The sequence below is a fragment of the Cydia amplana genome, chromosome 19, assembly GCF_948474715.1.
Source record: "Cydia amplana chromosome 19, ilCydAmpl1.1, whole genome shotgun sequence".
Classification (NCBI taxonomy): domain Eukaryota; kingdom Metazoa; phylum Arthropoda; class Insecta; order Lepidoptera; family Tortricidae; genus Cydia; species Cydia amplana.
Window position 1 is genome coordinate 8,199,246 of NC_086087.1, and position 27,800 is coordinate 8,227,045.

A 27,800-nucleotide genomic window follows, 5' to 3' on the forward strand; every position below is an offset into this window, starting at 1 on the left:
CACTTGAATTTTTAGTCGCTATTGGCGACATGTTTCGGGCCCTTCGGGGGTCCATCTTCAGGCTCGAGTGCTCGCGGCGACTGCAACTGCGCGGCCCGAAACATGTCGCCAATAGCGACTAAAAATTCAAGTGTGTGAAACCGTTGTCGTATAAACAGTTTAAAATATGTCTCACGAAAGTTTAATATCGATATAAAAATATCTAAAAAAACGGGTTACCTTGCTTCAGAATTTCCATATTAATGCAAGATTTCATATGTAGGAATGAATAAAATTAAAACAACCATAAAATGTGGCAATAGGCCCTGCATTTAGCAACCCTGCGTCCTCATTAGCTCAGCTACTTACTAAACCTATAAATCGAACACTAAGATCGCGGTCACGATTTGCACCATCTCATTCTTGAATAAATTATTACAAGTCTATTGGAAATTCTATCGCCATTCCTCCGCGTGCCGGCGATTTTAACAATTTCAACCAAGGTTGACCGAATGAAGCAAGCGCCGCGTGTGAAAATTAGTAATCGCCATAACAAACACAAGTGTGTCCACTGCCCTTATTTTAGTTGCGCAAAATATAAACATTTGTCAACCGTGTAGTGCTTTCGAAGTGGAATATTAATTAATAGATACGAAGCGGGCGTGAATTCAGAGTGGGCATTATGTGCGGTAGGTAGCGTGTTGAATAAAACATGGATAGATTTATAAAAAATTCTTATTTGTACCAGGTCTACGCATTACTTCATCTCCCGGCATTATATGCCAATATGGTTGTGGTCTCAATAATACGTTTTGGTTTTCAAGTAGTAAGTAAGTAATATTAATTATTATTTTGTAAAAATAAAGAATCAAGATTCTGCTCAAAAACATTTTTACAGTACATATGCTTTCCCTATGCTACTTTCCCGCACTTAAAATAGCACTTTTCGTGCGTATGTCGAAACTTTAAAGTGCCATATGTACTGTAAAACGTTGTTCGATACACGTGCGAATAGGTAATTCGCAACTCGTGTCGATTTAAAACACTCCCTTCGGTCGTGTTTTAATTTATCGCCACTCGTTTCGAATTTCCCCTTTTTCGCACTTGTATCGAAAATAACTATTTTTAAAGTAATCGATGCTACTACGACTGAAAAGTGTTGGTTAAACGGTCTGAAAATCAATAATCATTTATCACCGGGGATTTTTTGGCACTCAATCAAAAAATAAGCTTTTTAGACCCTACTATAGAATATTAGACAAACAGAATGCCTAATATTTTTTTTTTCTCTTGTTGTAGGACGCCAACAATGACATAGGCCGCAAGATGGCGCTACGACTGAAGAAGGACATAAAGAAAGCGTCGTACTACGTGTGGTTCCTGGGCGCGCAGGAGTCGCGGGGGCTGCGAGGGGAGGAGTTTGCGCTACCAGCGGTCCAGCTGCTCGAAGAGCGGGCCAGGGAGTTGGAGCCTTTTAAGGTTACACTACAGGTCAGTTATCAGTTTAAAACTTAACATCTCTAAGGAAACACATTGGAAGCAATCACATGGACTTGACTCAGAAAAATAGTTGTTGTCTACTGATTGTCGATTGATCAATCGTCAATGATTATATAACGGCGGACCTTAATATAAGCTTTAGGTACGAATTTTCGCAGAATAACCTGCTGCGGTCAAAGAGCTGAATGCCATAGATTAGGAGTCTGGATGTCGTATAAATCTTACAAATAACCGTTTCATTCATGCGCAGCCAAATTCAACAGCCAAGACTTTTTTACGTCATTTGGCACACCTGATGTGGTGACGTTCCGTTTGTTTATTTTTTTGTTTGTTTGTCACTCCCATGCATTGTCTCTCCGGCAAAAGAAAGTGATTTTCCTTTAAATATTCAGAACGTCACCCACGCGTCTGCGCGGGTCAGCTCGGCAAAAAGTTCAGTGAAAGTGTGGTGTTCTAATTGTTTTATTATGTTGTAGGATCATGCAACTACCTTATGTAACAATAGGGTCATTGTGTTATAGAGACGTTTTGATTGAGCCCACCATTTACTTTACGAGTATGATCTAATTATCGATCGCCATAAGCGATTGTTAAGTTTGTTATGAGCAAATAGCAAGTTGCTCGCTAGTCGAACTTTTATTCTGTTTGTGGATTACAAGTATTGCGATAACTTACAATAAATAGCTCATGTAATGATCTGATCACAGCACAGCAGGGGATCTGCTGGAAATCGATCAATTATGTTATATTACTTGTACCTTTTCTAGTGAATTTATATTGAAATCACTAACTGTTTGATGTAATCATATGTATTTCAGGTCGGTGTCGGTTAGAATTACTTTTTAAATGAACGCCGACATTTTATTACTTTGAAGTAAAGCTTAAGTAGTAGTAATAGATTCACTACAAAATCTTGCGTTCGATATTAAACTTTCGTGAGACATATTTTAAACTGTTTAGACGACAACGGTTTCACTCACTTGAATTTTTAGTCGAAGTGAAATTTTAGTTGGCGTCATGTTTCGGGCCCTTCGGGGGTCCTTCTTCAGGCTCGAGTGCTCGCGGCGACGGCAACTCGCCAATAGCGACTAAAAATTCAAGTGAGTGAAACCGTTGTCGTCTAAACAGTTTAAAATCTTACGTTAATATGAGAGCCAAACCATACAACATTTCGAATTGTAGTTGTTTTATCATAAAGTTCCCTCTCTACTCTCACAGGTGTCCCACAAAGGGCTGAAGATAATCCAGAATGTGACGGCCAAAGGCAAGCAGCAGACGATCAAGCACTTCATCCCGCATGGCAGCATCACCAGCGCCGTGGTGCAGGGCGACGTGGTGGCGTGCGTGCTGCTGCTCTACAACCCGCTCACAGGCTGCCCCGTGCACGTGCACGCCTACAGGTACTATAGGCTAGATGACAAATTTTCATTCAACTTCAACTTCAACTTCAACATTTATTCAGCAAATAGGCCACAAGGGCACTTTTACACGTCAACATTGAATTTACATACAAGCAAAATAATAATAATAATACATCAACAATTATTAAATACAACTACATTTATGGTATCAATCAATCAGGTTTGTTTTTAGGATCAAATGTCTCTATGAGACCCATTGCATTAAAGCAATACAAAAGTCAGAAATTATAGTCAAAGTCCGACAGTCGTACTTCACTCGCGAAACACCCTGAACAAATTGATATGGGAACGTGACGTCAAGGTCACTGAAAGCGCATCTTGAAGTATGAACAAAACAAGAAAATTGCGTTTTTGTCGGTGGTATATTGCGTTTATGTATACAGTTGCTATATAGGTACAATCTTTTTTTGGGTAAAATGTGAGGAATCGAATGGGATCCTTACTTATTTCGTTTTTGGAAGTTAAAAAAAACTTAAATTTTGAAACTTTCAGGTGCCGTATTTTTGTATTATTTCCATATATTTTTTTAATTTCCACAATATTGTGCTTAATTGCTCATTTACGATAGTACCAAGTAAAATAGATATATTTTACTAGATTTTGTTATAAAATTCAACATGTGTCATCATCCCGTATTGTATAGGTGTTATGTTGCCTTGTTAGTAGGGACTGATAGGCAGATTAGGCAGTATGTCTTCCTGATTGAGGATCGCGGGAGCGAGGCGCACTCCCTCATCCGCACCTTTCGTCACACCGATTTTAAATCGCCAAATCGAAGAAATACTATATAACAATTATAGATATCAATTACTCTGTAATACGTTGACGCGCCGTAGCAATATTGTGATTTTTTTTTAACTTTTACTTGGCAGCGTTTCGGAAAATATATCGGCATTATAATGCCACTTTTCACATTACCTACCTAAGAAGTATCCTAATTTAAAAATACGTCATCAATTAAAGTATTTAATGCAACCGTTGTTTAAGAGAGGTCAAAAAAGGCGAGTGGCGTGAGTAACAATTTGAGGCGAAGCCGAAAATTGTTAATAAAGACGCCACGAGTATTTTTTGACTCAGTTAAACAACATTGCATACAATACTTTTTCTACGACCAAGCACATACTTTGAAATAAAATTGTAAATTTAACAAATATTTTTTATTCAAGAAGTAGCAAAGATTGGAGGGTACGGGCGGGAAAAGAATGAATAAAATAAAAAAAACATGTCTATGGTTCACTCATCTGTCAGAGATTACAGTTAAAATTAGGTTGGCAACAATGTATTTCATTCAATATTTTTTAAGTGGTGATTACACGAAGTATCGTAAAAGTGCCAAAAAGATACTGCGTGTATGCACAAATACTTTTTTGGGGAATAGACTAAAGACTTGTTTTGACAACTATAAGATATGTTTAAAGGTGTGTGCACGACCCTTTAAATGACAAATAAAAGTACGGGAGTAGAAAAAAGTATAAAATATTTTAAATGCGCTTTATATTGATTCAAATACAAATATCATATAGCTTATCGAAAGCTAATTTTGAAAGTCATCTTAAACTGACAACCCCAATGCAAATGAAGCATGACCCAATGCTTGGAACTCAAAAGATCCAACAACAAAGGTGCGGCACTTGACGGTTTGTTAGCATCCAAGTGCTAGAAAAATATAAGACAGACGTTTGGCATTTGACTGCGCGGATGCAAGTGCGACCTTTGCAAATGTCACGTAAATACCTGCGCAGGAGCACATTTATGCGAGTGTTTTGTCTGTTAAAGGAGATGGTATTTGTGAAGACGTTAGAGAAACATGGGAAAATATACTTGAATGTCATAGTGCATTTATTATTCTGGATATACGAGTTAACCTCGTAAAGAATGACTATCTTACGAGATGTCCAAGCTAGCCTGTTGAAAACGGAATATTTGTCTTTGAAATTTAATAGGTGTACTATAGGTATCACAAACTCTTTGTCTGGATTTTATTTTAACTACCTATGAAATAAGGAGGTATACTCGTCGCTAAAAATATTAATAGCTATTTTACACATTATTATCATTTAGAAACGTTTTCCTGACCTCAGACAGTCATAAAATACCAATCAAGGTCGTGGTTAATCACTAAACACTTAATTAATTAGGAAACCAAGTTATTTTATTAACAAACCATTATATACCAATTATGTGTCTAGTCAATAGATCAATTCGTTTAAAAGCACGTAGGTATTGTTTTATTAACGTTCTAAATTAAACACGACCCTTTGGCTTAGGAAATATAGATTAAAATTCTACGTCAATAAGATAATTATACTCGTAAAAGTAACTTCTGAATTATAGGTAGCTTTGAATTGTATTACCTAAAGGGCTGAGCATGGCATTTAGCAGAACGCAATTGCAACAGCGTTCAAACAAGGCTAAAGGAGCATCTTTGATGGTGCAATGGATGTTAACGGTTGAAGAGTCGTTCATTATTACATTTAAATTGATGGTAAATGTTGCTAAGGATTAACGCAACCAATTCTCACATCACAACATGAGTTTTAATGTTAACTCTTGTTTTTACTCATAAAAAAGATTATTATTATTTTAATGGAAATTAAAATGAAATATTTACTTAAGTAAGGGCTAGGCAGAGTGGCAGGTGGACCAAAATGTTGACGGATTGGTGGCCGCTTACGGATGAAAGAAGCGCCTGGCGTCCGTTGGCTCGTTGGGTGGATGACGTTCGAAGTATCGCGGGGCACTTTTGGATCAAACTAGCACAGGACCGGGACAAGTGGCGTACAAGAAGAGAGGCCTATGCACAGCAGTGGGCGACCGAAGGCTAAAATGATGATGATGATGAAGTAGGGTTAATTCCTCAAAATACTCCATTGTTCTTTAAGATAGTAAACTCAGACTTAAACGGAGTAAAACACCGTTTTATCCATAGATTTTTTTGTGAAATAAGGACTGTCATTGGAATATTTCATCCATTATTGTGATCGAATTTTTTTAAAGCCGTGTTCAAATTTATCAATAGGTAAGTGAAACAAGACTTCGTGTATAAGCAAGCATAAAACAGCTCAGCTATTCTTCATAACTCTTATTACAAACGCTATACTTTTAACCCGGATAAATGCAAAGTTCCCACGATTAGCGAGGGAAGCAGCGGAAGCGTAGTACTTGTATCTATTAAGTTCCTATGAACTATCAGAACAATAACAATATCGAATCAGATCGGCATCTGAATATCGCTGTAGAAATGGCCTGGCATATCACGTCGCATCTGCGAGGTCGTGACACATTTAGCCCGAGAAATGCCAAGATTTAGAACTGTTTCCCATAATTTATTATTGATAAATTTTAAAACTACAACTCTTGGGTCTTGCAGCTCCGCCATTTTGGAAAAAAATTCGAAGTATTCATCGATAAAAAAATATACCATATATTATAGAACATGCTCACATAATTTCTCGAGAGTCGTTTCTGAACTGAGACCTGTAGATGAGAACATACGTGGGAGAGGAACATGTGGAAGCATTTTTTCCCAAGTTGAAACGGACGCCTTCGCTTCAATCGGTCAACAAACGCTACGTTTTTACAATGGCTTTTATGTTGTATAGTGGTTGGTTATGAGAGGTATCGAAAGTCGCATAACTATGTTTCATGCACACACAATAACATATTGGTGAATGTTTAAATAGACAGACAGGTGACTGGAAGAGATAACATATAATCAATTATTCAAGAAGCTCTTACGTAGTGTATCTCAATTTTAATGGCCACTATCATTTATAAAATCTTGTGGTTAAACAAGATCACTTCTCAAGAATTTCCAACAAACCTGTTTAGAATGGGCCACCTCACTAAATTAATAGAGCTATTAAAATTCTTATGAAAGATCCAAATGGTTACAATATAAGTAAGTTTAGATACGCTTAATTTAAAAGTTCAGACAAGACAACTAACTTTATTATGCAACTCTTAGAAAGAGCACATTTTGTATCGAATATTGTTATTAGAAACATACAGAAATGTAAGATGTCATCATAAAAGAATCATCACACACGTGACTTTAACGTAGGAACCTAGTCATTTATCCCTCACGACTTTTAGAGAATTATTGAGGTGAGGCCACGTAAAACGAATGAAATTAATTTTGCTACGTAAAACTAATATTTTTTCACAGCAACGATACTTACGTAATCTTTTAAAACTCCTACAGTTATCTTTTAAAAAACTTATACCCAAAGAGAATATAACCACTACCTTATACCTATCAAGCCTTTTGAAAACTTTTCTAAAATAGAACAGTAAGTATAATTCATCAACTAGTTTTTGTTTTAATCTAGAGGATCTAGTTATTATTATAAACACTTTATTGTACAACAAATAAAATAAAAAAATTACATTAAAATCAACTATAGGTACCTACTCTTAAAACTAAACACTACTACTAAATATTAATCTAAACTAACAACTAACAAGTAACCTACCCACCAAACTCGCCCCGCGCCCCTCCAGACGCAAAGGAGCCCATCACGCTCGCCGCGTTGCCACGCTGAACCGCGATGGACAACCTTTGCATGAGGAACGACCCGGAACGAGGATCATGACCACTCTGTCTCAAACGCCTGCCCACTTCCCCAATAAAAGTCCTTGCCTCAGCGCACCAACAGCCAGTGGTTTCCACAGCAAGAGGGACAAACAAGTAGTTCCCCAATACTGCATATTTTTCCCGCTTCCGAGCCGCCGCTAACTCAGCCGCTGCCCCTGCCGAACGCACAGTGCGGCTAACATGCGAAGCGGCAAAAGTGTTGACGCACGTGGCGTCCCACAAGAGACATCTGCCCCTCTCCCACGGGATCAAGGTCAACCCGTCGGGCCTCTTCCCATCAGACCTACTAAGACCCGGTGGCTCCAGCACACAAGGTACATTCGCCGAGACCAACGCCCTCCGAAAGATATCATTCAAGGCGTGGTGGCGTGGGTACCTTCCTGCACACCGACAACAACTCAACGCGTGATGGCCGTCCCTCTCCACCATAGAGCCGCAGATGCATACATGGGGTTCACACACATCACAGCCCAGGCGTAGAGCCACGGCCACCCGCATCGAGTCATTGTCAAGAAGGGTATCTAAATGCGGGGAAGGAAGCGCCTGGAGCCACGCACCGGACTCTGGCCTCGACACTGCGTTGAGCCTTGCCCTATCCGCACCCGCCGCAATCTCCAACAAGCCCCCGAACACCCGCTTCACCCCAATATCGTCCCATGAGCGCTGACGATCCGGTATCTCTGGCGTACCCGGGTTGAGAGCCGACCATGCCGCCAAAGCATCCGCAGCATAGGGTATGGCTACCTCGTCACCATTCGAAGATACAATTTGAGTGACAAGGCCACCCACCCCAGCCGCCGATGCCAAGAAGGCCGGCAGGCCTACATCCCGCGCGCGCCATTATGCATTATTATTGCTTAATGCTCGGGGATATCTTGGACTACATTCACAATTTTATTATGGGTAGGTACTCGTAATTTACTTAAACTATGATACTCAATACATATAAGTAGGCATTCTGTGATAAATACTAACGAACTTGATTAAAAAGTCCTTATCTATAATGATGTTGAAGAATTGAATCTAGCAAAGCAACTTCTCACGCGTCCAATTATTTTTTATAGTTTAGTGTCGTGTTAGAAATTATCATACCGGGAAACCTGGGAGTTAACGCTAAAGATGAACTCACGGCTAGCGGGTTGAAGTAATCACATACATGCTGCAACCGGTTAAGTTAACCACCTCTTTAACATATGGTTCCGTGATACAATATTTATCAATTAAAATAGCTTTATTTGACGTTCGTAAGCGCATTAGAACATGCCTACTTGGAAAATAAACTACCTAAAAATATTTATCCTTATCAAAATATGTACCTAAGTAATTAGAGTCCGTGAAAGCTAATTCTGCACTGATTTTGAAGCGCTATTATGAACATCATAGAGTCGAACCAAGCTAATCTAATGACATTTTCAATGACAAAGTGTGGTCATGTCATTATTAAATATCAAATGTCTGTTAACAAAATTGTACTTCGATAAAAATTTCTTTGTACATGCTTTGTACAAATAGTTTGACAATTATGTTTATGTATCTTTGAGAAGACAGCTACCGCCTCCATATTAAACTTTAATTAGTTAGTTTAAATTTCATTAAACTTGCATTAAACACATTGATTGATTAAGTAGGTACCTATCAGTGAAAGCATGTACCTATGCGACTTTTTTACTGAAGCTCCCCCGAACTGACATATTACTAGAATAAATTTAAAAGTGGAAAAATTACTGTCTTGGGTGAGATTTGAACTCACGGCCTCTGGATTGGCCGTGAGTTCTAACATAATTGTAGTTCAAGTCTCACCCAAGACAGTAATTTTTCCACTTTTAAATTTATTCTAAGCTTAATAAGCATCGATCGCAGATGTTTCTGCATGTAAAAAAAAATTGACTTATTTTTTTTTATTGACGGCAAAAATAATAGTTTTGGTGGTCTTTAAGATTTTTCAATTAAGGATTATGACAAAAATGCACATCCTCAACCAGATGGAACCCTAGCAAGTAAGCCAACATACCAACCTCAGCTAATAGATACAAAAAACGGATGAAACCGGTACTTACAGGCAATAACCTAGACTGAAACCAGAACCTGCTATCCCTTTACTTTATGATAACGCCTGCCGTCTACGGCAGCGAAGACTTGCAATTAAAGACAAATTATACGCCTGCGCACGTTTAGATTAAGGCGATATTTTCCGGGTACCGTAAAATGGGGTGAGTAGGGTTCGCAGGGAGAGTTGAATTATGAATGGGGAGAGAAGGGATGAAAGGGGGGTGAGATGGGATTTTAAGGCTACTGCTACAAAAATAATTTATTCCAATTTAAAATGGAGCTATTAGTAATACTCATAATAAAAAAAAATCGATCCAACAATCTTCCAAAATCACCTTTGTATGAAATCCCATCTCACCCCAATTACGAGGGACTACGGGGTGAGGTGGGATTTCCTGTTTATCGTCAAAGTTATGAAATGGAACTACCCAAAATAAAATAAAAACTAAAATACAAACGTCCGGAACACTTATTATATACACCATTCAGTTTGCATATGTAAAAATAAAATGTTATCGAGGTTTGAATATCAGTTTTGTCCCTACTCACCCCATTTTACGGTACTCAACTAGTTTGCCGACGCATAATATCCGGTTAGTTTACATGGTATTTAAAACGGGGCATGCACTTTAAGACGAGTTATAATCTTATTTATACGCTGATGTAATGGTTATTGCGAATCCCTATGTTTGGTATGTAAATGGTTGCTAGCCCGCTCGTAAATTGTCAACATAGTGTTTATAGTGCTTTGATTATCCATTATAATATGGCCATAATTTTGCCATAAAATCATAAGAGTTTTATTTGCCATAAACTTAGTAATTTTATTGCTATTATAATAATCTGTAAGCTGTAAGAACAAATATGAATACCGTTCATCTTACATACTTTAATAAAAATGTGAAACTTGAATGAAATTCCTGTTCACGCGTGTGAAAGTAACATAATTCGCCAAATTAAGCCGTTAATTTATGACTTCAATGAAACTGAGGATACGGAGACACATAATGGGCTTAATGACGACTTAAAACGCGAATTAAATAGGAATTTCTATAGTAATCAGCTTTCTAATGTATCAAAACCCTATTTTCTACTTTTCTAGCACAAAGGTCGGCGGAGTGATCCCAGGCGAAAACAATGTTTAAATCTGCACATATCTCCACATGTCCATTATTTAAACTGATCATTCATCCAGTGACTTTTGCAGTCACATCTTATGGCGCTTTCACTAGAATTTTGACAGTTGCCAGTACTTTTTGACAGTTATTTATTTTGAACATAGAAGACGAAACATTTATAACTTTCACCGGTACTGTCACCTGTCGGAAAAATATTCGTGACAATGGATACATCTGGGTGGTAAAAAATAACTTTGAACAAGGTGTGAAGAGAAAATTAAAAACTATTCAACGTCGAGACTAAACTTGTTCGTTTTTGTTGTTTTTTTTTTAGTTTGTGCGGCTAACGTTGTTTATTTTAAAGGCACTGCTGAATTTTGACACTTTGGGCCCGATTCGGATTTTGAACTAGACATCCATTAGATGTCTATTAGACATCACCAAGATACGACAACGATATTTTTAAGATCTAGCCTGTCAATATTTGACATTTCCGCGATTTTGGAGATACTCTTGAATGATTTCCACAAGAGATTATTACGATATTTTAACGTAAAAGAGTGACATTTGTTGGCCGAATTGAGCTGCAAAAGAGAACTAGTTGAAATCTAAACTACAACGTATCTAGTACATATCGTATCGTTCTCTAGTCTAGAACGGATCTTGTTTTCCGAATACCGCGGTTTATGTCTGTATCTTTATGCCAAGGGTGTAGGTAACTTAATAGATACCTAACAAAAAAATCTTAAAAGGAATACATACACAACATACAAAAAATTACATATAAAATAAAAGCAATTATTAATATTATTATAGTGGTTATCCTTCATATACTTCCTAACAAATTTGGATGTATATTAATAAAATATATTACAAGAAATTCTAATACTTCATACATAATACATATTAATATTTGACTTTAATCATTTATAACGAGATATTTTATATGGTAATTTTATTTTGATTTAATTTTGTTCGATGTCAATTGATACAAAGTAAATAACTATTCATTTTGCTATGTGAACTCCACCGACCTAGCCTTGACTTTAAAATGCCAGCATTCCTAGCGCTATCGTGTTTATTTTTAAATGATGATATCCTATTATGATATCATTTTGCTATATTGTGAGAAAAGTATGAGTACTTCTTTGTCCGTTCAGGGGGCCGATTTTTGAATTTCGATCGCTCGATTTCGTCACTCGAAAATCGGTGAATAACGGCAAATTGCTGATTTTTGAAATACGAGCGATAGAAATTGGGAGTGTAATCTAGCGGTATTGACCACTCGTTTTCAATTCTATTAGTAGAATTTACATGCCTAGTAAGTGGAGATATATTATTACTGAACGAAATACACGAAATCGAGCGGTCGAATTTCAAAAATCGGCCCCCAGGGCTTACATTTTATTAGCTACTAGGTATGTAAAAACCTTTTAGTCCCTGTGTAAAAAACTGTTTCATTTTGTAACCCTTGTACATAATGGATTGAGAATTTATTAGGTAAACAAACTCAAAAAAAAAAACAATCACGTTTGCTACGTTTCCGCGTTAGATTGCAAAAGACGACGGTAAAAACTAGTAAAAGCGGCCAAGTGCGAGTCGGACTCGCCCATGAAGGGTTCCGTATTTAGGCGATTTATGACGTATAAAAAAAACTACTTACAAGATCTCGTTCAAACCAATTTTCGGTGGAAGTTTACATAGTAATGTACATCATATATTTTTTTTAGTTTTATCATTCTCTTATTTTAGAAGTTACAGGGGGGGGGACACACATTTTACCACTTTGGAAGTGTCTCTCGCGCAAACTATTCAGTTTAGAAAAAAATGATATTAGAAACCTCAATATCATTTTTGAAGACCTATCCATAGATACCCCACACGTATGGGTTTGATGAAAAAAAAATTTTTGAGTTTCAGTTCGAAGTATGGGGAACCCCAAAAATTTATTGTTTTTTTTCTATTTTTGTGTGAAAATCTTAATGCTGTTCACAGAATACATCTACTTACCAAGTTTCAACAGTATAGTTCTTATAGTTTCGGAGAAAAGTGGCTGTGACATACGGACGGACAGACAGACGGACAGACGGACAGACGGACAGACAGACAGACATGACGAATCTATAAGGGTTCCGTTTTTTGCCATTTGGCTACGGAACCCTAAAAAGGCGGCAGCATTAGGAAAAAAGCCGAAGCGGGGGAGAAGGCCTTATATATGACACCGTAAGATTGTGAACCCGTTAGTTTATAATCTAACGTAGGTTAGGTTAGGTTAGATTATAATCTCCCTACCGTCAGTTTATAATGTAACTAGCGAGATTATAATTTTACGGTGACATATATAAACAATTAACAACTATAAACCACTAAAAAACGTACGTTATACTTTATACTCGTACTAAAGTTATTAAATATGTAGAACTAAGTACTTAATTAACAAAGTTCTTGTTGTTTTAATATCTTACCAATAAAGCTGTTAATAATCATTGGCAGATGCTTAAAATGTCAATTATACATGACCGTGCATTCCAAACATCATGTTAATAACAAGGTTAGCAGTATTAAATGCTTAGTTATACTGGCATTCAATATGGTATTAATGTATGCTGTTTGAATAAAAGTTATATAATTATTGTAAGTAACAATTATCTTATGCGGCAAATAATGAGCGGCAGATGCATAAGTCAATAATAGGTACTTGACCTATACATTCATATCGAAACATGATAATAACACGATGAAAAGTAAGGTTAGATGTTCATATTAGTTGTTTATTGTTGTATGAAACAATACCTGAATAACTAGTTTGGTACAGGTTGGCAACTAAATGCCAAGGAGCAAGTGTGATGCATTCCTAATGATCATAACTTCACTGTATATGTGGTAGAAACGGTTCTGGCTGGAAAAGTTATTCTTATTACCTACTAGCGACCCGCCCCGGCTTCGCACGGGTAGTTCAACGAATTTACACAAAACCTTTACAAATTATACACTAAAACCTTCCTCAAGAATCACTCTATTTATAGGTGAAAACCGCATGAAAATCCGTACAGTAGTTTTTGAGTTTATCGCGAACATACAGACAGACAGACGCGGCAGGGGACTTAGGGCCCGGCCACATGTCAGCGGTGCGGCGCCGCCGCGAAATCTGCGGCGCCGCAAACCGCTCTGCGGCGACGCTCGCCGCAACGCAAATTTTTGCGGTGCCGCGCTGCGGCGCCCCAAAGCGGTGCGCGGCGCCGCGCGCGGTGCCGCAAAGCGGTGAGTTTCGCCGCGCGCGGTGCCGCCGAGCGGCGTGCGGCGCCGCAGATTTCTGCGGTGCCGCGCCGGTATTTTCTTTTGAAATGATTTGCATCTTCATTCATTATACGAAGATATGGGTTCACACAAAATTTTCTTTTCAATTGTTTTTTAATTTATGCGCCTTCTTAATAGCGCTGGCAGTACACCGAGAAATTCAGTAAAATGCTGCAAATGATGTTAAGGGTATGAAAATCGGTACGATTGATCTTTAGGACATTTGAAACAATTTGACCCGAAGCACCATTAAATAAAAAAAACGAGATGAGTTATCTTTTTTTGTATGGAATTTGAAAAAACTGTTTTGAAACCTATCGTGTGTGGTATTAAACGAAAGGGCTTTCTGAGCCGATTCCAAAAATATCATATCATTACATTTCAGTCATTTTTTTTAATTATAATAAAAATAATTTTCAAAACATACCAAGTTTGGGCTTCTCCAGATACAATACCGTTCAATATTTTTTTGTAAAATATACCTCAAATTATACCTAATATGCTCATATCTAACCCTAAGAAAGCAATTTTGAAAATAATTACATGAAATATGTTTTTTTTAATTTTCAATTTTACAAAGTGTGATCTATGATTTCTATGAATCTCTCAATTAAATATTTAAATAGAAATCATAAAATTAATATAAGTATAACGGTTTTTCCAGAAAGTCGCTTATATCTCGGAATCTATAAGTCGTAGTAAAAATTATCTATGTAAGAATTAACTGAAAAAACTCACCTTTTACTAAGTGCATTGCTGCCAATTTTGTAAATTGGCAGCAATGCACTTAGTACTCATCTGTCAGAGATGACAATTAAAATTAGGTTGGCAACAATGTATTTCATACAATATTTTTTAAGTGGTGATTACACGAAGTATCGTAAAAGTACCAAAAAGATACTGCGTGTATGCACAAATACTTTTTTGGGGAATAGACTAAAGACTTGTCTTGACAACTATAACATAGGGGTTTAAAGGTGTGTGTACGACCTTTTAAATGACAAATAAAGGTACGGGAGTAGAAAAAATTCAAACAAATATACTAAATGTAAATATTTTCAAAATTGCTTTATTAAAATTACGTAGATATGAGGATATTAGGTATAATTTGAGGTATATTTAACAAAAATAGTAGTTTATGTGACTGCTACATAATGAGAGGCATCAAAATACGAGTGTGGGTTTAAGAAACGAACGTTAGTGAGTTTCTTAATAGGATCACACGAGTTTTAATGCCTAATTATGTACAGTTACATACACTACTTTATCTAAACACATACTTAAAACCAAATGACGCAGCGCGGCACCGCAAAATTTTGCGTTGCGGCGGGCGTCGCCGCAGATTTCTGCGGTGCCGCGCCGCGCGGCGGCGGCGGCGCCGCACCGCTGACATGTGGCCGGGCCCTTAGTTTTATAATATGTATGGATATTGATTTATTTGAAAACCTTAAGGTAAGCTGTAAGGTAAATAAGTATGTATATTTGTAAAATAATTTTCTATAAATACTAATGACTTCTAATTTGATCAATTATTTTAGCTCATTTAAGATTTTCTTACAAAACAAATAATGTAAAAACAAATAAACTAAACATTTAAAAAAAGTGTACATGATTTTGTATTCATGCAAACAGTTTGAAATTTTACCGGCCCATATCCTCCATAAGCATATATATGTATAAAATCTATAATATTGTATTAGGTACTTACTTGGTACCTCCGTCTCAAGTAACTGTGCATAGAGCTTCCGTAAACAGTTAATTTCAAAGTGAAAACGACGTAATTATCAAATTATATCATAAATGTTGGAAAATTTACTTCGCACTTCAATATTCAGATCATAAATTCATAAACGGCAGCACAGTTAATTTTCTGATCGAACTTTCCAACGGGTTCCGATGGTTCAATTAAATAATTAATGATACGGAGTACGGAACTTAAACGGACTTTAATTAGCATTTAACTACTGTGCTGAATTTTACAACTTGAAATTTAAAACTCCCACATATCAATCGAAAAGCTGTACCGTTTCGAGAAAGACGTTGATGAGTTTTGCATTTAATGGATATTTTTATGATGCAGATAGTTTTTAGTTTCTATCATTTAACAGCCTTCTTAACGTTGTGATAATTTACAGTCTACCTAGGGATGTACTTACGGAAGGAAGAAGTTATACTGTGGTTATACTAAAATACCAAGGTTCAATGTGACGTGATGATTTCCATACATTATTTAAGTTTCTTATGGTATTTTCTACACACTATTGTCACTTGGGTAGGCCTCCAGGTTTTTTGGCACCAGAGTCTAGGTCGTCATTTATTGTTTGAAGGCAATATATAATCACTTGCACATTTGTTTTAGAACAGTTATTATCGAAAGGTAGGTAGGTAATCTAAGTATCATTGACTATTTTTACGATATGTAACAAAATGTTAAAGTAACTTAAGCTATTAGTCCAGTCCATAGTAAACGATAACGTCAAAATTAGCATATCAATCGTAATGTGAGCTTGTGCCGCGTGCTGTTGCAAGATAAATGACATTTGTGATGCGAATCGAGGGTAGCTCCGCCCAGGGAGTCTGTCCTTGCCACTTGCGAAACATGGATAGGACGGATAAGACTATACACGACTGTTTAAACTGTTATTTCTGTTATTAATGTTATCCTAGTATATGTGGAAAAGTTTAAGTGTGTACTGGGATGTTCGTCATATGTAAAACGGGAAAATCGCTGAATGGAATCCAATAAAATTTGATACACATATGTAAACTATCTGATTAATATACCTGTATGTATACGGGTTATACCTGATCAAAAATACATATAGGATACCTTTTATCCCGTAATTCATACCCTAAAGTCATGACATGAGGTTGAAAGTTTGTATCGTTGCCATTAACGAGTTCAACGTTGGCCTGTTATAGCATATTTAAACAGATGTTATATTTATATATATTGACACTCCGGTGTTTCTCATGGCTTGAAGTTTTCTCTGCAATCCCCTACCCTCAGCGATTTGTTTTTGTTATTAAGTATATTTAATTCCCGCCCTGGCATATGAGCTTCACCTCCCCAGGGGTTACCAACAGAATCCAGAATCCTCTATTATATAATCCAATATTGATTGAAAAAAAATAGCATACTTACATTGAACCTATTATACAAATTGAACATAGAAATGTCCTGTTCAATAGACACGCATTGGCCTCACACATACGCGTAGCATTCCATTGCGTAACAACCTGCCGGCGTGACAGCAGGCCTTGTCAATCGTTCAACTTTGACATTCGCACTCGCGCACAATGCGCTCGCGCCGCGCCGAATATCACGCGGCAAAAAACTGGAGGCCTATATCCTTCTTGTTACAACCTATTAGGCATACTTGTCTTAAGAGCTAAATAATATAAAGACGGCTGTAGAATAAGGAAGCGGATGAATTTAGCGTTTTGTGGACTCGATCTCGTGGCTGTGTTGAAACAGTTTTAGATATTTTTATCAAACCCAAAGTATTTTTTCAAGAAATATCTTTAGAACACAAAATTCCCAAAAATCACACTAAAATTTCATTAATATCGCTAGGAAGGCTTCGTCCTAGCGATATTAATGAAATTTTAGTGTGATTTTTGGGAATTTTGTGATCTAAAGATATTTCTTGAAAAAATACCTATTAAAAAAATATCAATAGTCCTGATGAACATAGTTACTACAGAATGCAGCAATATCAATTTATTTATTTAATACGCATTTAATGTATAAAACCCGCTACATAGTTTATTGATTAATACGAAAAACCTATTGGGTATTGTTTTCTCTCAGTCGGCCGTTAAGAAATCTTTATTAAGATAAGCATCAAAGTAAGGTTAGCATAGTTAAGTACCTGGTGAAGTTATTTTGATTGATTTTTTATAAATACCTATTGGTATAAAATTGTAAAAAAATCTTTTGAAGCATAATATTAACGTAAAATGGGTCACTTTTTCACTTTGCAAAGGAATTTACAAAATAGAAAGTTTCTCAACTTCATCCTTGGTGCTGACCGTGCTGACCAAATTTCAAGCCAAAGTCATACAATATATATGTCCATCCAATACCGCAATTTTGTTACATGTGTAACTGGTTTAATATTGTAGTCATATTAATAAATCGTCTGATACATGGCAGTGCCCGCCCAGCTTGCGTTAATTGTGCCTTATATTATGAAATGCCGGCGTTTCATGATATGCCTAGGAATACCGCACCCTACTTATTTGATATGCCTAAACATCGCCAGGCAAATCGTCAAACGTTGATGTTTGAACGATATGGCTGGTAGTCGCTAGTCAAATCATGAAATGGCGGCGTTTCATGATATGCCTAGGAATATCTCGATATGCCCGATTTTACGATCTGCCGCCGACATATACATATAAGTCGAGCGAATGCTATGTCGCTCGCCACGATCTCTATTTGGCAATAAAGATACACGGTATTGATATTCAGGAGGGCAATGTGACACGATTGTAGGTACTGCTGCCCTCGTTACTACATAGTAATTCGCGGTGTAATAACGGTGATTGATATTCGATATCACACCGCGCGGCGAGTATGTAATTTCGGAGCCGATTGTACTGAGCTCACTATTAGGTACCATTTGGAAATAGTGCGAAACGTTTGATTGTTGATGAATGAAAGTGATTGGTTTTAAGTGTGGATTGAAAGTTTGTGTTTGTAGGTGAAGGGTCTGTACACAGATCAGTTACTCAACAGAACATGTAAGACGAGACGATTCGCGGCAGCACGTATAGATGCCCCAATACTAATTTTCCATGATATCACTACCTACCACTTATCTCACTTGTGTTGTTATGGTTACGGTTTGCGCGCGTAAATAAAAAATGTTGACAAATATTGACTTCTGGCGATAAACAAAACATAGGCTATTGTAGTTTAAAATGTTTTGTTTGTTTTGAGATACAATAGCGTGTGCCAAAGTATTACGTACCTACTGTAGGTACAATACTAGGTACCTACCACCAGTAAAATTACACATGATTTCATTCATAATTAATGTGAATTCTATGGGATGTGAGAGATTGGAACTTATCAATTGGTTGTATTGAAAGGTCGGCCAAAAGCATCGTATAACAATGACCCAGTTTTAGTAGGTAGGTAATATGTTTCAACAAGACTTGATTATGCATGTTCATTGTAGCAGAAGAGCATCTAATTAAACGCTCCCTACTTCAATACTTTAGGCACAAAAGTATTTCCTAACAGATTAACAAAAGGAGATATACCTATATATCCCTGTTTAGACAGTTGTCAGTACTTTTGACGGTGAACTGTAGATATATATCTATTTAGAAAAGTATTCCACGGTGTATCAGATACTTTTGGGGCGTTGTTTCATCCGCTACTATTTATGCTGACCGTACAAGGTTATTTCATCTAAAAATCATTATAAGCCTTAAGTTTTCTGAAGCGCTGACAGTACAAAAAAGAAAATTAGTTTTAAAACAGATTTTCTTACTCCCTCTCTCCCTTTTGTCCCCAGATGTGACTCAGACCACACAGCCGAGATGCTCTACACACACCTCCAAGCTCTGATAGAGCGACCAGAAAACCAGAAGAAGTTCGCCGACATTGAGCGGAAACTACAAATGAGGGGGGCTCTCCCGTTGTCCAAGAAACCTCCAGACTCGTCTTTAGGCAGTGAGGTGTCTAGAGAGTCAGACTCTGGGAGCAACGAAGAAAGATGCGTGGCTAATCTGTATGACAGTTTGGCTGCGGAGTTGAAGCAAAAGTTGTCTACAGGTAAAAAGGGTCTAGGTCAGTCTCAGTTTTCAGTTTTTTGTAGGTAGTTGCTTGCGCCTGCACTGTTGTGTTAACCCACGTATGTATTGACGAAGTATTTTATTATACTGAAACAAGGTAAACGTCCCAGTGCGCGACTATTGTTTCATTAGTAGCCTTTATTTTTATCGATAGAGATAAACGGGGTGCGGTGTGTCCGTTGTTGGAATTAGGGTCAAATATTGAGACGTTTACTTTTTTCGGCTTGATATAGTTCACAGTATTTAGCATAATTTATAAGTAAACTGGTCTTACGTAAAATATTTATTTAATTGATTATGTTTATAAGTATTGTGCGACACCTTTAGGTAGTATTTATTTTTATTTATCACAATTTGAAAATAAAACTGCACTGTATCTAATAATTTGTCGGTTATTGGTGTTCTGTGTGGGATTATTTTTAAATAGCTATTGGGTATATAATTAGTTTCTTAGCTATTGCATTAAAGTTTATGACATATCCATATTCATCACTGTAGATCAATTTGGTATTGATATTCTAAATATAATAATGCGCTTTTATAAAAGATAGTACACAGCCTTCAAGCATTGCCTATGTTCTTGCCAATACTTAAACTAGAAACAAAAGCTAATTATATTAAATTTCAGGCAATGTTACAGGGAAAAGTCCTATACTTTTACCGCCCCGCGACTACGACACAGTGCACCGGCAAAAGGGGAACCTGAGCAACATCGACACCCGTCGCTGTCTGAACCAGAACATCGTGGGGGTGAACGCGCGGCGCAAGCTGGAGTCATCGGGGGGAAGCTCGGGCATTGGGAGCGATCTGGCTCCGTCCCCTGAGAGGAACGAGTACACGAGACAGCACGACAATCATAGCACCAGCGGTAAGTTCACGTAGTAGTGTAATAGTATTTTATACAATCGTGATATAATGGAGAGCTTTTCAGTCGAGTACCGTGTTTAGGCAACGAAGCTTGCTGAGTTGCCTATGTAAGGTATGAGATTGAAAAGCTTGATTATATCACTATTGTATACAATACTTTTTCTACGAGTAAACAAAAAAAATACTTAAAACTAGTAGAAGAATCATATATGTAGGTAAAAAAATCAAAAGTATACAGCTAAGATGCGCGAGCAGCCGCGATACCTTCACACTCGTACGCGACCCGGCCCCGCGCCCCGCGCCCCCGGCCGGTTTGTCAACGACACCATCTCGTAACTCATGAGGCCCTGGTAATTGCTCCGCGCTTTCGATTGGTCAATTTCTTTATAGTTGACTAAACTGTATCGAAATGAATATTATAGTTGAGTTGGGGTCCCATAGTGAAAAAAGTATGCGATTTCACTTTGGTATACGAAGTCTTAATTCAAGCATTGCAGTCGAAGAGTAGAAAAAATTTATTATGTTTGCGCTTAGCGAGCGATAATGACAAGTTGAAAGACCTTACTGTCCAACCCCGTAAGTAGACGTAAATAAGTACCTATTAATTACGTACATCTGAATTTGGCTCCAGTTTCTAATTTTCAAGTAAGTAATCTAATTGAACTTAGTTTTATGTAGGATCCAAATAAATAAATCTTGACATAATAAAAATAAACTGAAATTATAGGTATACGATGGACTTAATGTCAGGTTTCAATAACTATTGTAATGCCATCACGGAGTGACAATAGCCCGTCGTCGTAGTCATGTTGTCACGACAGATGGTGTTTATTACACCTTCATTGAAGGTTTTGTTTATAATACAAGAATTTAATAAATATCATAACTTATAAAACTCATACATTTAAAAAATCACGGCACCAATGACATTGTACCTGGGATCTTTTTTTCCATAAAAAAATCAAATCTTAATATTTAATTAACCTAAAAAAATTAACGTAATTAAGACTTAATTTCTGCGTCCTAATAATTTTTAAAGTTTATCCTTCAAATCGATTCGTATCGGCTGTGTGATCTATGGACATAGAGAAATATAGTAAGACAAGAGTGCTCACTCCATACATCAGTTTTGGTACCAAAAATACTATTATTTTCAGTGTCCACATCTAGCACCGAGTAGCGGAATTATCAGTACTGCTACTTGACAATAGATGTAGCACCGACCGGAAAGTCTTATGCTCAACAACATACTATATACTTACTACTGCTAATACGAATGAAACTGATGTATGGAGTGAGCAATCTATGTATTTTTTTCTCTATGCTGTGGATGAGCGTCAAATCGTTCCACCGCTCATTTTAATGATAGCATTAGGTAAAAAATCAAACGTTTAGAATAGTAATCACGTTTCTAACTAACGATACCATCATCGTCTATGGCTGGTTTTTATTTTTTTCATAAAAGCTTACGTGATGAAGTGATGATGATATTTGTTTTGTAAAAGATATTGCTTCCGTATATTAAAATAGTAATTTATGTGCCAAGTAATATGAATCGCTGTAATTAATCCAACGAACGGTGTTATTGAAATACGGTAAGAAATGAGTATAATTTAGTGGAAAACATAAATATACGAAACTACAATAACTGACCTTTTAGCCCTTTACGTAAGTTCAAATGATATATATGGAAACCCGTTTAATTGTGTAACATCAGTATAGAGGTGGGTTATGAATGGGGAGAGAAGGTTTGAGAGGGGGGTGAGAAGAGATTTTAAGGCTACTGCTACAAAAATAATGTATTCCAATTTAAAATGGAGCTATAGTAATACGCATGATAAAAAAAAATCGATCCAACAATCTTCCAAAATCACCTTTGTATGAAAACCCCTCTCACCCCAAATACGAGGCACTACGGGGTGAGGTGGGTTTTCCTCTTTATCGTCAAAGTTATGAAATGGAACTACCCAAAATAAAATAAAAACTAAAATACAAACGTCCGGAACACTTATTATACATATACACCATTCAGTTTTCATATGTAAAAATAAAATGTTATCGAGGTTTGAATTTCAGTTTTGACCCTACTCACCCCATTTTACGGTACTTAATTTGATTTCTAAAGAGCGATGATGGAGAGACTTGATACTCAACTTAAATAATTCAACAATAAAATAGTGAAACGATGGAACGGGGACTAGGTACGAGGAACTCAAAGGCCGCCGATAACAACTCGTATACCTAATGATTAAGATGCTTTTAACACCATTTGCAGCATTTTACTGAATTTCGGGGTGAACCGCTAGTGCTAATGACGAATTAAGAAAATATGAAGTCGAATCTCTTTAAGGAGTAAGAAAGGTTGTGGGGGCATAGCCAAGATGAGTAGGTACCGAAAATAAAATAAAAAATATTGGGATGACAGAACTGAAATGCATTGGGGTGACGAAGTCACGCGACTATTTCATCATTTATGTTTCGATTGGCTTTTATCATCTTGGCTAGGCACCCTGGACAGGCTGCTCCGACAAGTAATTATCTCTACACTTAAAGTTCCCAAGACGATGAACAAATGTTTTTGCCATGTTTTCGTACATACCAATAAATCTAAATTATATTTGATTTCGAAATACCTTTATAACATTAACATTGCAGACCTAGTGTAAAAAAACAACAAGTTAATGTGGAAAAGCAATATTTTTATAGACCGATGGCGTCACCTGTCGTGACCCGCCGCTCGCTTGTTCTGTTTGCATCAGAACTGTATTGTGGTTGTTTTCATAGCATAGCCTGGTCTTAGATATTTTCGTATTAATTTCATCACTTCCTTGTGAATTTATATGCGTAAATGGAGAGGGACTGGATGTGCCTGTTATAGAATGGGAGGGCATCAGACGATACGTACTACCAAGATACGTGCTATATTTTTCCTCCGCTCGTCTTTTTCGCGGCCTATCCACTCTAATATCGTCAGGTGACAAGAAAAAGTCACTAATTAGTAATTACTATAAAATATTTAAACAAATATCAACCTTCTTTTCGTACTAATATGGTTCACTATGGCTATGAACTTGTGGTGGTACTTAGTGAGTTTTGCTTGTCACCTGACGATATGCAAGAGTGATAAAGAGGCAGATAACGATATTTCGATTTTCGCGGTAAATCCTCAGGATCGTTTTACCAACTCTAGACATGCCTAAGGAAATAATAATGAGGAGCACAGCCTGTTACTGTCTAAATGTTTCTTTTCGAAAGCTTACCAAGCAATTATGCTGGTATTGAAATATATTTAGTTTAAAAAAACTATATTTACGAGTATACAAGTACTTTAAATACGGTCTTCAACATACATTTAAAACCTTTAAAACTTTACGAACATTGCCTACGTCCAAATGCAACAATGATAATAATATATTTGAATCACATTTCGTAATGCATACTACCATATATGCTGTATTGTATTATAAATATTTATAAACTATAAGTACAATAAACTCAGCTCGGCATGCGTTTAGCATACAAATGTCACTTTAAATTGTGATTGGTCAATACATTTGAACGATTAACTTCGCAATATTATAATGGTGATTTTACATTACATACCTATTATGTTTTAACTAAAGTTAAGGCCAAATCGAATGTTTACCGTAGGTACCAAATATACAGAGTGTTTCCTGTAACAGGAGCAATAAATTAAACTGTAGGCTGTACTCCTCAAACTGACCAACATTTGTTCAGCAACTTTTGAAAATAACTAATGTTTTGAATTTTATTACACTTTAAAGTTTATTCTAAGACGCAATGTATTGCAAATTTTTTTATGTTTAAAGCGTGACAAGCAACGTCAAACACACTGATGTCAGCGTACATTGAAGGCAATATTTATTTTGTATGAAAAACAGCAAGTCTAGCATTCATAATTTTTAAAAGTTGCTGAACAAATATTGGTCAGTTTGAAGAGTACAGCCTTTAGTTTAATTTATTGCTCCTGTCACAGGAAGCATCCTGTATTTTAGGTTACGAAAGTTTTATTAATAACACATAAATACGTTGGTTAATGGTAGATAGATTAGGTAGGGTTTGTCATTAATGTGCTACAAAAATTAACTAACACAATGTTCTCAAGTCAAATATTCAAAGATTATTATGAAATAAGTTTTTATACTTACCTATTACTCTTCTTATCGAATATGATATTCTGGCTTAAACTGGGTAGCTTATTCTAATAAGCTATAAGTCTTAAATAATTAGGTATTTTAGGTATAACAACAAACAAATAAAACTATTAATATTCAAACTGCGTGTTACTGGATTCGCATAAAAACAAAAACACGAATTTTGAGACAAACGTTCTAGCAGCCATAATAACTTAATATCTGGGAGACCGAGCGTTGCTCGGAAAACATATAAAAACTCAAAAATACGCGTTTTCCCAGAGATAAAACCTAGCTAAGTACATCGATTTTTCGCCCCCAAAAACCCCCATATAGCAAATTTCATCGAAATCGTTAGAGCCGTTCCCGAGATCCCCGAAATATATATACATATAATTAAATAATTATATAAATAAATAAATATGCAAGAATTGCTCGTTTAAAGGTATTAGATTAAATATTTTATATGCAACTCCGCAATTCGAATTATCATTATATAAAATCTCGTGGAAATTTACGAGAATCGTACCCAACGCAACACGTATATTTTGACGAAGTTTTTATATAATATGTTGATGTCAAAATCCGGTAGACTTTAGTTTAGTTGTTTAGTAATGTCGAAATATTTGGTAATAGTATTTGATTTAACATAATATGTGGTCCAAAAAACAAACTGAATTAATTCAGAATAAGATATATACAATAATAATAAATCTTAGAAGCAACTAATGCTTTATAAACTTAATGAGGAATTTAAGTAAATTATTTCTAAATGATGACCTCAGGCCGCAGACGTAATCTGGGGGCACGGTAGTGCCCCCGCCAAGACGAGCAAAGCGAAGCGCAAGGGCACTACCTACCTTTTCTCGAAGCGTTTCGTCGTTTTTTTGAACCCTCTTAACTTGGGTTTGGATTATACCAGATAAACAAAACAATCGGGATATGATGTCAATAGTGGACTTATTAAGCATAAAAAATTTCAACTGCATAGCTCTTATACTTTGGATTTTATTAATATCTAAAAAACCCCGATTTCGTCACTGACTCATTCACTCACTGTTGATCATCAAAACCTCTAGGGTACTTCCTGAAGTCCTAGGAAGCTGAAATTTGGTATGTGAGATAGTATTAGTCCACAAACAACAAAATAATTCAAAAGCTTTAAATTATTAGCCCCTAAGGGGGTGCAAAGGGGGGTGGAATTTTGTATGGGAAATCGATAACCGCGGAACCGATTTAGTTGAAATTTGGTATGTAGATAGTTATTGTTATGGGGAAGGATATAAAATAGCTTCAACCCCAAAATCACCCCGTAAGGGTGAAAAGGGGTGGAAAAAGGCGTTAGGGGAAAAAGGGGGTTGAAGTTTGTATAGGGAATCAGTAAAAAAAACAGATTGTATATAAAAGATACCCCCCAAGTACGTATTTCAGGATTTTTAATATTAGTAAATCATCCGCAATCCTTTAAATCGGAAGATTGTCATAAGCAACTTACAAAAAGATGTGAAATCCCACCAAAAACATTTTCATGTAAAATGTTGCCAAGACGAAACCATAAGGCTCACACTGACAAAAAGTTATCAGATATCTTGTAGAGCCAAGCTTCTAACTCTACAGGCCCTACCTTCACAGACTCTACACCTTACTCAAAATATGTGGCTTGGCCGTTTCATTACAAGAACTATTTTATAATAAAAAATAATGAATAGTGAATAAATTTTTCACCTTACGCCCATGTCACGAAACGGCCAAGCCACATATTTTGACTAAGGTGTAGAGTCTGTGAAGGTAGGGCCTGTAGAGTTAGAAGCTTGGCTCTACAAGATATCTGATAACTTTTTGTCAGTGTGAGCCTTATGGTTTCGTCTTGGCAACATTTTACATGAAAATGTTTTTGGTGGGATAAATGTATTCATAAAATGTATCATTCCCAAACTTGGTCGGTAATCATCAAAAATTGGTAAACAGAGCACTAAAATTTAATATCATTATAAAATAATATCATTTATTTACAAACAAGATATATACAGTGGTTTCTTTTAGTAAAGAAATTAAAAACTAGCTTAAATCTAAAATAGGCCCTTGAGGCATTGTACCAAGGATGCTGGCGACATTTCCTCGCTGTATCGTAATGCTGATACGTTGTGCGAGGTAGCCGCCAGCTCTTCGGTCACCAGTTACGTCAACCAGACGCTTCTATATCATTATATAGATTCTTATCAAAATTCCCAACAAATTGAACGCTACATAACAGTCATTAAAACAAAATTCCGGCAGCTTTTTATAGACTTTTTTCACTAGACATGTTCCAAGAATCGTCCTTAGAGCAAATGGATCCGTCACGAGCCAGTGATCCCGATTCTGATTTAAAAATTTGATAAGGTTTTGATCTTGTTCTGATATGACCTTTATAATCGCTCACAATGATTGTCTCCGCGCGCGCACGTAATAGAGAGGCCAATTCGAACTTACATTCCGATATCAAATTTATGTCATTTTGTATTTAATCGCTCGTACTTATTCGCACAGTCGACGTCATAGATAATAATATGTTTAAATTTTTCGCCTTATTACAAGTACCTAAGGTGCAAAAGTGTTTACATATCTTTGAGGTCGACTGTACTGTATTAGCGCGAGCGAGACGCAAGGGCCTCAAAGTCGTGTCATTAGGCATTCCGCTCACACTTATTGATGAGCATGAGATGCACTACGAGCCGTGTCAAGGTCGTATCAGGACAGGCTCAAAACAATAACAAATTGTTAAATTAGAATCGGCGTCCTCGGCATAAACACGTTTAGCGATTGTGTCTAATGACTGGAGCCTTGACTTTCTTGAATTCTGTAAATCTGTTTTTAATTTTAGCGTCCTTTTTTCCATCGCAAAATTACTTTGTCAGGTTCTAATGACGCTAAATTCATTAGTGTTTAAAACATAATTAAAAAAAATAAAAACTATGGAAGAGTCACAGTGTTTCACGTCCTAATTACAATATTTAACATCTTGTTG

The 27,800-nt window shown here is 36.5% G+C and overlaps 1 protein-coding gene across 4 annotated transcripts in view; it reads left to right on the top strand.

Moving 5' to 3' along the window:
• LOC134656866 (zinc finger CCCH domain-containing protein 13) overlaps nt 1-27,800 on the top strand; it is a 109,956-nt gene that overhangs the window by 73,733 nt on the left and 8,423 nt on the right. The window contains exons 3-6 of one of the 4 annotated variants that reach the window (XM_063512396.1): nt 1,279-1,470; nt 2,698-2,879; nt 19,493-19,767; nt 20,401-20,640. In XM_063512396.1, the coding sequence (XP_063368466.1) occupies nt 1,306-1,470; nt 2,698-2,879; nt 19,493-19,767; nt 20,401-20,640 (862 nt within the window). In that variant the 5' untranslated portion in view covers nt 1,279-1,305. The remainder of the gene's footprint in view (nt 1-1,278; nt 1,471-2,697; nt 2,880-19,492; nt 19,768-20,400; nt 20,641-27,800) is intronic. The other 3 variants (XM_063512398.1, XM_063512397.1, XM_063512399.1) reach the window with 3 other exon arrangements.